This window comes from Nicotiana sylvestris, chromosome 3 (assembly GCF_000393655.2).
Source record: "Nicotiana sylvestris chromosome 3, ASM39365v2, whole genome shotgun sequence".
NCBI classification, from domain to species: Eukaryota; Viridiplantae; Streptophyta; class Magnoliopsida; order Solanales; family Solanaceae; genus Nicotiana; species Nicotiana sylvestris.
In genome coordinates this window covers 117,925,222-117,937,505 of record NC_091059.1, presented here as the reverse complement: position 1 = coordinate 117,937,505, position 12,284 = coordinate 117,925,222, and the positions used below count along the sequence as shown (strand labels likewise).

At 35.9% G+C, this 12,284-nt stretch overlaps 1 protein-coding gene across 4 annotated transcripts; it reads left to right on the top strand.

The window, feature by feature from the left end:
- Nucleotides 1-1,361: 1,361 nt before the first annotated feature.
- On the top strand, nt 1,362-12,078 carry LOC104222139 (structural maintenance of chromosomes protein 2-1). 4 transcript variants are annotated; one of them, XM_009773331.2, is made up of 21 exons: nt 1,362-1,887; nt 2,742-3,422; nt 3,575-3,718; nt 3,808-4,098; nt 4,209-4,394; nt 4,510-4,674; nt 4,753-4,812; nt 4,996-5,058; nt 5,640-5,731; nt 5,872-5,968; nt 6,790-6,906; nt 7,070-7,288; nt 8,143-8,283; nt 8,415-8,582; nt 8,673-8,857; nt 8,959-9,052; nt 9,120-9,208; nt 9,335-9,560; nt 10,725-10,799; nt 11,066-11,193; nt 11,535-12,078. In XM_009773331.2, the coding sequence occupies exons 1-20, from the start codon at nt 1,570-1,572 to the stop codon at nt 11,180-11,182; spliced, it is 3,528 nt and encodes a 1,175-aa protein (XP_009771633.1). In that variant the 5' UTR covers nt 1,362-1,569; the 3' UTR covers nt 11,183-11,193; nt 11,535-12,078. The 4 variants fall into 4 exon arrangements, with proteins under 4 accessions (XP_009771633.1, XP_009771636.1, XP_009771632.1 ...); XM_009773334.2 differs by having other exon boundaries at nt 11,066-11,201; XM_009773330.2 differs by lacking the exon at nt 11,535-12,078 and adding an exon at nt 11,325-11,510.
- The last annotated feature ends 206 nt before the right edge of the window (nt 12,079-12,284 follow it).

Genomic DNA, 12,284 nt, shown 5'->3' with positions numbered 1-12,284 from the left:
TAATTTTCGTTTTTAAATATTAAGATAAAATATGAGGTAATATTTTTGTATTTTTTCAAAGTTAAAAATGCCTATAAAACTTTAATAGAATTATTATTTTTGTATTTTTCGAAATTATATAAGGTATAAAAATAAAGTGCAATTTTTGTATTTTTCAAGTTTATGAGAAATACATAAACTAAAATTATATATATATTTTTTGTGATTTTCTTTTTTTGCAACGAAATAAAGTAAAAATAGTTAAAATTGCTATACTAGTCCTAAATTAGATATTTAAGCTTAAGAACGTAAAAATTCCCAGGGAGGGTCAAAAATCACGTGCTTACACCGAGAATCGATCATTCTGATACCAATTGATGCAATTAGTCAAAGTCGCGATGAAAATTGTTAATCTAGGAGCCAAGCTTGAAGACGATAATAGCTAGCTTAGTGGATTACCGAGAGAATTAGCTGAGAGAAGATGTAAGAAGAGAGAATAGAGTGATCTTTCTTCACGATTTCCTCCAATTTACAACGTAGTAATGTATTTATATCATAATTATTGAAAGTAATGAGCTACTACCATTCACTCTACAGTGCATTTTCCAACTAACTGTTTTAACTAATTTCTAACTAACTTGTAACTAACTCGCTAACACCTATAACTAACTCAATGCCAGTTGCCTTATTCCATTATGCCTTATTCAATTTCTTCTGCATTCTTGCACTTGCATCAGAGACAATCCAAAATCAGAAAAACATTGCCAAAAGAAAAAGAAAAAAAAAAGAAAAGAAAAGAATATCTTCCTTTTAGGTGTACAATTACTACCAAGATCATAGGCTCCAAAGAAATAGATGATTTTTAAGCAATTTCAATAATATTTTTCATATAAAGAATAACATAGGTTTAGAGAAAAAGATAATTAAATCCTCTGATATAGGGTTATAGGAACTATTGTAAATGAAATTACAAAATTGTATCTTTCATGTTCGGCACTTTCTCAAGTAAATGCATACAGTCTCGAATATAATGAAGAATGTCGGGGGAAAGGTTTGAGCAATACCAAATAGTGTAACCAAAAGGCACTATAGTTCGTTGATATAATTTATTTATGTTAAAGAAAATGAACTTAAACCTAATAACCTCAAAAGTTAGTTTGAGATAAGAATTAACCAAGATAGGAGACTGATAACCATATTTTCTCTGCAAAGAAAAAGTCAATCCCCATAACCAAAATCAGTTGACCCCTATCCAAAAAAAAAAAAAAAGAATTATAGAGGTACTAGAATAAAATATTAACGTACATATAAAACTAAAAAATAAATTTTGAAATTAAAACACAGGAACCCCTTAATTTCAAAAATAGAAAAGGTGTCGAAAAGAATCCGTTTTCCCGCCTAAATTTCACCAAGTCCAACAAGCTTTCCCAAAATGAACTAAATTCATCACTCCACATCTCCAAAGCAAAATTTCATCTTCATCGAATTTTCTTTCAGTAGGGTTTTGATCTCCAAAGCCCTGTGCCACTTCCATTTTCTAGGGTTTTGATATCGACCCTCTCTGGGAACTTCTCGCTCTCGGTAGTCACTATGTATATTAAAGAAATTTGCTTGGAGGGATTCAAGTCATACGCAACAAGAACAGTCGTCTCGGGTTTCGACCCGTTTTTCAATGCTATAACGGGGTTGAACGGGTCTGGGAAATCCAACATTTTGGACTCAATTTGCTTTGTTTTAGGGATTACGAATTTGCAGCAGGTTAGGGCTTCTAATCTACAGGAGTTAGTGTATAAGCAAGGCCAAGCTGGCATCACTAAGGCTACGGTGTCCGTTGTGTTTGATAATTCAGACCGTAGTCGAAGTCCTTTGGGATACGAAGATTGTACCGAAATCACTGTTACCCGTCAGGTAAATTCCATTTTCTTTTACTGTGTTTGGAAAGCAAATGCGTACAGAGGCGGAGCTAGTATTTTAAGGTTATGGGTTTTAGATTCTAGAAAAGGCAACTCACTGGGTCCGGATCAATTATTTATACATTTTAAGTAAATTTTTTTACACAAATACAGGGTCTTTGCCAAAGCTACTAGGTCCTGCTGAACCTATAAGTTGAAATGCTAGCTCTGCCGCTGTATGCCTATAGTTGGCTAATGGGTTCTTACTTGTGAAAATCTTCATTTTGAAGTTGAACTTGGATAATTGTGATTGAAAGAGTTCCATGGACATAAAAGGGCGGCCCGGTACACTAAGCTCCCGCTATTCGCGAAAGAGTTTCATGGACACAACAAGCATAAATAATATGTTTGTTTTTAATTGGTGCAAACCAAAAATTGTGTATCTTGATTGTGGGAAGAATGAATGCCACTGCTTTTATTATTTGCTCTTGTTTAGTGAATTGTCAAATAATTTAAAGGTAACCAACTCGATTACATGACTCATTTATGGGGTTGTTTACAGGACATTTTTAGGGCTTCTATTGTTCACATTGTAATATGAACCATCTGCCTTTCCTTCGCTTTGCTCTTTCTTATCAGGCTTAACTATGACTATGGGTGAAGAATCCTATAATTAGTTTTACTATTGTATATCATATTTGTCAGTAGGTAGTATTTCTATATTAAATAGAGGATATCAAGATCCAACCTGGTATTGTCATAAGCAAGGCAGTCAGAGACTGAAATTCTTATTCTGCATATCCTTTTCTAAAAGTATCTGCTTTTATTTGTTAACATAGTGTAAATTAATAATTGATCGTATACGTGCAGATTGTGGTTGGTGGAAGGAACAAATATTTGATCAACGGGCACCTTGCTCAACCAAGTCGAGTTCAGAATCTTTTTCACTCCGTGCAGCTAAATGTAAACAATCCACACTTTCTTATTATGCAAGGGCGCATCACCAAAGTCTTGAACATGAAACCCCCTGAAATCTTGTCTATGCTTGAAGAAGCTGCTGGTACAAGAATGTATGAGACAAAGAAAGAAGCTGCCCTGAAAACTCTTGAAAAGAAACAAAGTAAAGTTGATGAGATTGACAAGCTCTTAGACCAGGAAATTCTTCCTGCTTTGGAGAAACTGAGGAAAGAGAGGATGCAGTATATGCAATGGGCGAATGGGAATGCAGAATTGGACAGACTTAAACGCTTTTGCATTGCCTATGAGTATGTTGAAGCTGAAAAAATTATGGCTGATGCCGTACAGGGTTTAGAAGGTATGAAGTCTAAGATTACCGAAATTGATGATAATGTGGGAAAGATGAACGAAGAGATACAGGAAATGGAAAAGAGAGCATCAGAATTGCAAGCTGAGAAAGAGGCAAACATGGGTGGGGAGATAAAGCTTTTAACTGAAAAGGTTGATGCTCTTTCATGTGATCTGGTGAAGGAAACATCTGTCCTGAAAAATCAAGAGGACATTCTAAAGACAGAGAAAAAGAATTGTGTAAAGGTCAGAGCTTCATATTTTCCAGTCTTATCTTTTTCTATTTTCTATTTCTTTCCTCCCAGAAATTTCACTGTATGTTTCTGATACTTGTCAGTTTCTTAAGCTGTGTTGCTGTTATGTCTCTTGGATTAAAAAATCATGCACTGATGTTGCAGGTTGAAAAAAATCTTGAGGAATTGAAGCAATCAGCAGAAGAAAAAGTTGCTGCTGTAAGAAAGGCTGAAGAAGGAGCATCAGACCTAAAGAAAAGAGCTGAGGAGCTTTCTATGAGTCTAGAAGAGCATGAAAAGGAGTACCAGGTGAGCATACCATACTTTTATGGGGATCGCTGCACAATACATATCAAATCCTATCATATCTCAATCAGATGATCTCCATTCCCTTGTAGGGTGTGCTGGCTGGTAAGAGTAGCGGGAATGAGGAGAAATGCCTCGAAGAACAACTAGCTGATGCCAAAGTAGAAGTTGGAAATGCTGAAACGGAATTGAAACAGTTGCAAACAAAAATAAACCATTGTGAGAAAGAGCTAAAAGGGAAGAAAACTCAGCTATTATCAAAGCGAGAAGAAGCTGCTGCAGTGGAAAAGGAGCTTAACAATGGAAGGAAACAAGTGGAAAAACTGCAGAAAGCTTTGGAATCTCTTTCATACAAAGAGGAGCAGATGGATTCATTTCAAAGTGTACTTCTCTCGATGATGCCCACTAAAATCTAAAATATTCATACAAAAATCAGTATTTTTAAATCGGTTATGTTTTTCTTGTTGTTGATTGATGCTGTATCTTAAATCAGGATCGTGCCGTTGAAGTAGAGGCTATACAAAAGTTAAAAGATGAAATACGTGTTCTTTCCTCTCGTCTGGCCAATATTGACTTCACATATAGTGACCCAGTGAAGAATTTTAATAGGTCAAAGGTGAAAGGCGTAGTTGCAAAACTCATTAAAGTGAAGGATAGTTCTGCAATGACTGCTCTAGAGGTTTGTGCATGTATTCTGATATTTTGTTTAGTTCTCTGATAGTCTAATCCTATAAGGGTTTACTGAGCTGAGTAGTATGTTGGGTTGTGGCATTATACTATTTTATCTACTGCAGGTAGCTGCTGGTGGGAAGCTGTTTAATATTGTGGTAGACACAGAAGATACAGGAAAGCAACTTCTACAGAAAGGTGGTCTTAGGAAGAGAGTGACCATTATACCCTTAAACAAAATTCAAACTCATCCCGTTCAACCAAGATATCAAAATGCTGCTACTAGACTGGTCAGTCACTGCAATTTCCATGATACGAAGTGACCATCAATTGGTGGTTTTATTAGAACGCAAGTGTTTATTTTACAGGTTGGAAAGGGCAATGCTGAAGTGGCAATTTCTCTAATTGGATATGATGAAGAACTCAAAGTATGCCTATGCCTTTGCCAGTAACTCTTTGTTTCTGATGTTTGCAGATTTATAAAACAAACTTCTGAGTCTGATACCATGTTTTTGATATCTCATTATTGATTTGGCTTCTTTGGTTTCTGACTTGGAAAATTTTGGATTCATCTGTTTCATGCCTAATTTTCAGTGCTATGTCAATGACAGAGTGCAATGGAGTACGTATTTGGTTCAACGTTTGTTTGCAAAACTATTGATGCAGCACGAGAGGTAAGGTGTCAAATGTAGTTATTGGTACATTGGTGATTTTATGTTATATGTATTTCTAATTGTCCTTCTTGTTTTTTAATCTGAATAACAAGTATATATAAGTCTGCTGACAATAATTATCTTCAACTAAAGAAAGACTACTGATGCTTTGTGCCTGTTAAAAGTTAAAGGGAATTGGTAATATTATATATGTCTTGATTTATTGAATTTAAGCAGGAAAATATAGAGAATACTTCCTAATATTCTCCAGAATACCGTAGGAAACTCTATATCTTGTGTAGTAAATTTACTTGTTAGTAATAGAGAGTTGCTGCTTACCATTAATGTTGTTAAAGGCCCACTTGAGGTGCATGTTAGTCCTGAAGCTTGGTGCTACACAAGTTTGGCGCTTCTTCTCGTTAAGTCAGCGTCTTACTGCAGACACAGTGCCAATGCCCATTGATTCTCTATTAACAACAACATAATATCGTTGGCAAGATGAATGTGTCAGTGATGGGAATAAGGAAGTAGAACTTGTTTTTGTCCACCTTCATGTTGGTACTTCCTGCTATCTGATCTGTATTTTATAAAATGAATTGTAGGTTGCTTTTAGTCGGGAAGTTGGAATACCCAGTGTGACACTTGAAGGTGATATTTTTCAGCCTAGTGGACTTTTAACTGGTGGTAGTCGGAGGTAAGCAATCATCTGCTGCTTCATATGGTCAATTGTGATTCATTTTATGGAATAACTTTTCAAATATCTCTAGTGTTTTGAGGACCTTATTACTTTTATGATGACATGTGAAATTTTAAAGTAATATCAACTTTTTACAGGGGTGGTGGTGATTTATTGAGACAACTTCATGCTTTGGCAGAGGCAGAATCAAAACTTTTGTTTCATCAAAAATGTCTCTCTGAAATCGATGCCAAGGTTGGTGGATCATATTCTTCCAAATCATGTACACACCTGAAAATAGTCATTTATACTTTTGGGTTGGGGGAAGGGAGAAGTCACAATATAGGTGAATTTCAAGGTCATGCTGTTGGTGTAGTCATTAGATTGTTTTAATAAAATGGACCTTGGGCATACTCAAGCCCAAGAGCTAGTTCATAAGGTGAGGATTGCCTATAACCATATAAGGAGATGACAATCCATTCATTAACCAATGTGGGCCACTTAATACCCACCCCATGCCCTGGGCTTGTTGAGCATGGACAACACCCAATATCGGGTAAACCAAGAAAGGATAGGGATGGGCCTGGCTTTGACATCAAGTTAAGAAAATGGACCTTATCCCATTCCTCGATCTATGTGAAACACTTAGCAATTTTCGTCAACATTTGTAACATGCATTTGCTTTTCGCATGAAACCATAAGATGTGCTAGGGTTGAATCTTGATGCATGGATAGATTGCAAATTCTAAGGTTTAATCATTGTCAAATAAGAGAAATTTCTAAGGTTTATTAAGATTCTCTTGGGATAATCTTGCTTCAGTATTAGTCAATGACCATCTTTTCTATTAGCTATTGCTTCAATCCCCTTAATACAGAACTAGCTGGATAGTATGTGCCAAAGTAGGTTTCAGTTATACAGTTCTTTTTGAAGATCAGTCTGGCAGTGTAGAATGGAATTCTGGAGACAAGCTTGAGCTCCATTATCTGACCCTTAGTTCCCCCTCTTATGTGGGATTAGTCGGGGTCTATTTTTGGTTTCATTTGAGGACTTAACTTTTCTTGTTTCTGGCATTCAGATTAATCAGCTCCTTCCGCTTCAAAGAAAATTCAAAGACCTTAAGGCTCAGCTGGAACTTGCATCATATGATCTTTCATTGTCCCAGAGCAGGGCTGAGCAAAACGAGCATCACAAGGTTGTTCACCTTATTCTATTCAGTAACATTTTTTTAAAAGATAGAGAGCGGTATTTCAGTTTCCTTTGTAGTTTGTTATTTCCTGTATGGCCTTTATTTCTTCTTCAAATATAAGCGTATTAATGCTTGTAACATCTCTTGCATTTGTTATTTTGTCATGTAGCTTGGTGAACTAGTAAAAAGGTTAGAACAGGAGCTTGGAGAAGCAAAATCAGCTGTTGAGGAGAAAAGACTTGTCTACGAAAGCTGTCTGGCCAAAGTGTCATGTCTTGAAAAGTCAATTCATGATCATGCTGGTAATAGGGCGAGCAGACTGAAAGATCTAGAAAAAAAGGTTAAGACTATAAAAAATCAGATGCAGTCTGCACTGAAGGACCTAAAGGTAGGTTTTTAATGTTTCCAACACTTGTAAAAGTTATAAGCACTAGGAGCAAATTTCTAGAATGATTGATGTCTTGAATGTCCATATTAAACAATTTTGTCAGTTCTTGGTTTTCCTTATCCTCTTGTTAGACTTATATTACATGAAAAATATAACTGATAAGGAAAAGGACAAGAAACCTATTGATTGAAAAGTTATTATCCTCAAAATCAAGTAACTTCTCAGCATCACAATCTTTGGTTTGTCAGTTTGTTGCTAGTTTATGATGATTGATAGGTCTTATGGTTTTCATTCTAAGCTTGGTATCACTTGTAGAATTCAAAGTTCTTGTAGCACTTGAGCACTCGCCAGCTTCTTACAACGTAACTGTGCCTCAATCCCATATGAATCCTATTATTCATGTTGCTCCATTCATCAGCTTCTTAGTGAAACTAATATAAAAGTGAATAAAATAATGAACAGCAATGCATATCTGAACATTTTGAAATGTCATACTGAGATGGAATAGTGCTGTGGGACAATATATATCATTCATGGAACCCAGAGGTATTTCCTGAATGTCTCCTCCTAGACGTCTCTTTGTTTTCAAAGCCATTAGTTTTGAAGGCCTTTTAATTATCCAATAGTTATTTATTTTCTACAATATTGCAAGATTTTCATCTGAATAGCAGAAGACAAGGACAATGTCTCAGATTTTACCAGTTTGGGAATTTAGCTGACTAGATGAGGATATCCTAGGACTGATATACTTCAGTTTCATATTGTTGACACTTCTGTCAGACATAGTTTGGCTACTGCAAACGAAGATTTTCTGAATCTGTCATCCCTAACAACATGATTGTTTATTCTTCAAGGGGCATGACAATGAAAGGGAGAGGCTTGTAATGGAGATGGAAGCTGTCAAACAGGAACATGCATCCCTTGAGAGTCAGTTAGTTTCTCTGAACAAGCAGATTGATGATCTTGCATCTGAAGTGGACTCCCAAAAGGCGAAGGTGATTTTTGCAGACAACCTACATATAACAGAAGAGTTACTTCTGTTGCTAAATTAAAATGAAGAACATTAATATTTATATGTTTTTTTCCGTCTGCTTCTGTTGTGAATTTTCTCGACTTTCTCTTGCAGGTTGCTTCTTTGAAAGATGATCATGGTTTGGCCCAGTCAGAACTTAACTCAGCTCGTGTGAAGATCAAGGAATGTGATTCTCAAATCTCAAGCATTCTCAAGGAGCAGCAGCGACTTCAGAATAAAATTAGTGAGACCAATCTTGAGAAGAAGAGAATGGAAAATGAGGTTTGCTGACCGTTTATCCTTGTGTGCTTGTTCTTCTTCTTGATGTCCTTATTGGGAAAACTAACCTCTTTCGTCCTAACCTGGTCACAGGAGAAGCGCATGGAGATGGACCAAAAGGATTGCTCCTTGAAGGTCGAGAAATTGATCGAGAAACATCCCTGGATTGCATCTGAGAAGCAACTTTTTGGAAGAAGTGGTACTGATTATGATTTTGGATCTTGTGATCCCCGTAATGCAAGGGAAACTTTTGAAAAGCTTCAAGCCGATCAGTCAGGGTGAGAACCTTCTAGTTTATTTAACAAATATATATCCAATGTTGCAGAACATTCTATTACCTCCCAGTACTAACACTGCTAAGTTTATCTCTCCGTTGAAGGCTTGAGAAAAGGGTTAATAAGAAAGTTATGTCGATGTTTGAGAAAGCTGAAGACGAGTACAATGACTTAATGTCAAAGAAGAACATTATTGAGGTTGGTATAATCAGTGTAGCTATACTTTTCTGCTGTTGTTTGTTTTACTTATCTTGTGTTGTTGCAGAATGACAAATCAAAAATCAAAAAGGTGATTGAGGAGCTTGATGAGAAGAAGAAGGAAACACTTAAAGTTACTTGGGAGAAAGTTAACAGGTAGCATAGTGGTTCATTGTGTGATGGCATAAGATCTGCTAATTTGACATATATTTCTACTTTTGATTCAAGAGTCTACTCTTCAGATTCTACAAAATCTCACTTTGATATTTCATACCTCTTCAGAGATTTTGGATCCATCTTTTCTACTTTGTTACCTGGCACAATGGCAAAGTTAGAACCACCTGAAGGAGGCACCTTCTTAGATGGCTTGGAGGTTCGTGTTGCATTTGGAGCAGTTTGGAAACAATCATTATCTGAGCTTAGTGGTGGGCAGAGATCTCTACTTGCACTCTCTCTCATTCTGGCTTTGCTTCTTTTCAAGCCAGCCCCACTCTATATCCTGGATGAGGTACTTAAAATTTCTTAAACTAACATGCTCTGAGATTTACATAATAAAGAAAGAGTATTTGATCATTAATCATATCACTACTCATAAGATGCCAAGTAATGTCAGTGATGAGCTCCAGATTCCTAAAGTGTGTGCTGCGAGTTACTATTTTGGCAGAATGCATCATGTAGTTTTATGGCAGTGGCTATTACCTAGAATTAATGAAAGGATTTCTATCTGTGAATCGTAGGAGAATGTCTTTTGATTCTGTGACAGAAACATCTATTTGAAAAATATGACTGAAAGCACCAATGTGATGTTCTTTTGGTTTCCTCTATCATATATTTTTAATTGTAAGAAGCATATAGCAGAAGCTAAGATAGACGAGGTGACTCCTACGATATGTCTTCTCATCCATGTGATCTCCATTTTTAGATAATATTTGATGTTTATCAAACTAGAAATTTGTAGTCCCTCTGGAACATCCAAAGTACTTGGTATCTGTCCATTAATTACATTATTCTGTATAGCTTCCTGAATTTCAATTATTTAAATTCATCCTCTCTGACATTTGCAGCGAGAATTCATAAAGCCGATATCAACTTGTTTGGAATTGAGGCATAGTTGTTATAGGCAAATTTATATTTAATTTGATTTTTTCTCTGTCAAACATTTAAAGAATAACCTGAAAATTTTCTTCCACCAGTGTTATTAAATAAAAAGTTAATTACCAACTCTCCTTTGCGCCATGTCAAATGGTGTCACATAAATGTGGGATGGAGGACCCATTTAAGGTTTGAACCAGCGTTATAATGAGGTTTCCTTCAAATTCCATCTGCATGTCCTACTCACTTGAAATTTTAGGAAATGTTGCATATTTATGTAGTACCAAATTCTAAATATGCATAATCAATACTGACCTATTGGTAGTTAGCCTTACTGAATAATTGTCATGTCAAAAAGTTTTCATCTTGTAAGATATAAAGGAGCACCTTAACATATTGAATAATTTGTTTTTATGCTCTATTCTTGCTTTATGATGTGTTTGGGCATTTCCTATTGCAAACTCAACTTTGGTGATAGTAAGTGGTGCATATGGAATGGTTGCTGAACCTTTTAACTGATCCATACTTACCTACAAACTTTGTTAGTAATTTGCATCTTTCGCCTGTGCTTGCTTGGCAGGTTGATGCAGCTCTTGATTTAAGTCACACACAGAACATTGGAAGAATGATCAAGAGTCACTTTCCACATTCTCAGGTGCATTAGCTATCTATGATTGAATTTTGACAAATATCTCTTGAGCAATTCTTTTGGTCTGGAGAGGAACAGATTATGTCGTTGACATATGCTTTTGTAGAAAAGTGAAATGTATGACAGTCGTTAATGTTCATAACATGACTAAGTAGTGGCTAAAGATCGAAGAGAACTCCAAGGCATAAATAGTTGTCAGATGGAAAATGTCAACTGTTGTGAAGCTTTTGCTAATATTCCTTTTTCAATTTCTGTTATTTTGGATTCTGCAGTTTATTGTTGTATCCTTGAAAGAGGGTATGTTTAACAATGCAAATGTTCTCTTCCGAACAAAATTTGTGGATGGCGTCTCAACAGTGCAAAGAACAGTTGCAGCTAAGAACAAGTGATTCACAAGATGGTGAGAATGTAATTTTTCTTGCAGTAACTTGATAATTGCACATTATGTTTCTGCTCAAAGTTCTCTTTCTGATGTCTAAATGCTCCCATTTACTTTTGTCCTAAATGTTGATGCACTTCTTCTATTTGCAGATGCTCGGCGCCATCTGTATAAATTCTGATTTCCCTCCAATATGTAGAAAATATCATCCCTGATACATTCTAATTATCTTGTTTGTTTGATATACTCTCCCCAGTAGGCTCTCTGAGCTGGGCTGTAACCTTGTCTAACACCCTAGCTTTTCTGAATAAGTAGCAAATGCGACAATTTTTGGCTTATTTCTGTATCATTTAATTTTGCAGGTGGCATTTTGTTTTATGTAAGTAATTTAGCTTGCATAAGATATCCAGTAAGCGCATAACTCCTCATTTTGACGTGAGCGTACATGCTAGTGTTGTTAATATGCGCACCCGCTCTACACCTTGGACTATATCTGCTGCATAATTAGCTTGCAGAAATTTGAAGTCGATTGTAGTTTACTGATATATCTGCTCTGCTGCTGACAAAATGCTTTTACTTAAAATTGTGCATCGGTAATCCAATTACTATTACGAGGCATGAGATATACGATAAATTGGAGAAGACATTATGGGGTGCCTTGTCATGAACGTTGGCGGATGCAGCTTTTGGCATCGGGTTCATCTGAATGTGGGAGCATATTTGTATATTAGAAAACCTAGTAAAAGTTCAACAAAGATTAGACCAAAAACTCAATTGTGAAAGTACAATGAGTTAGTGCTAAAAATATTAAAGGTTGAATCTAACAAGTTTAAATCCTGTATCTGAAGTAACTTGGTTGTTGGTAGAGTTTTGTTACTATCTCACTAGATTATTTGTTTGATGCAAGATTTTTCTTACGTGGCTTGCTTAGATGTGAGAGTATAAGCACAGGTTCTCACACCATGTATGATGGATGAATGTGGGTTGAGAAGATAGCCTGTTGCATTGATGCTAAAATCTGATGTTAGGAAACTGTTCACGTATATTATTTTTATTAAATAGATAAAGGGTTTGTTGCTACAAACAACCTCGCAAAGAAACCACTCAAAATC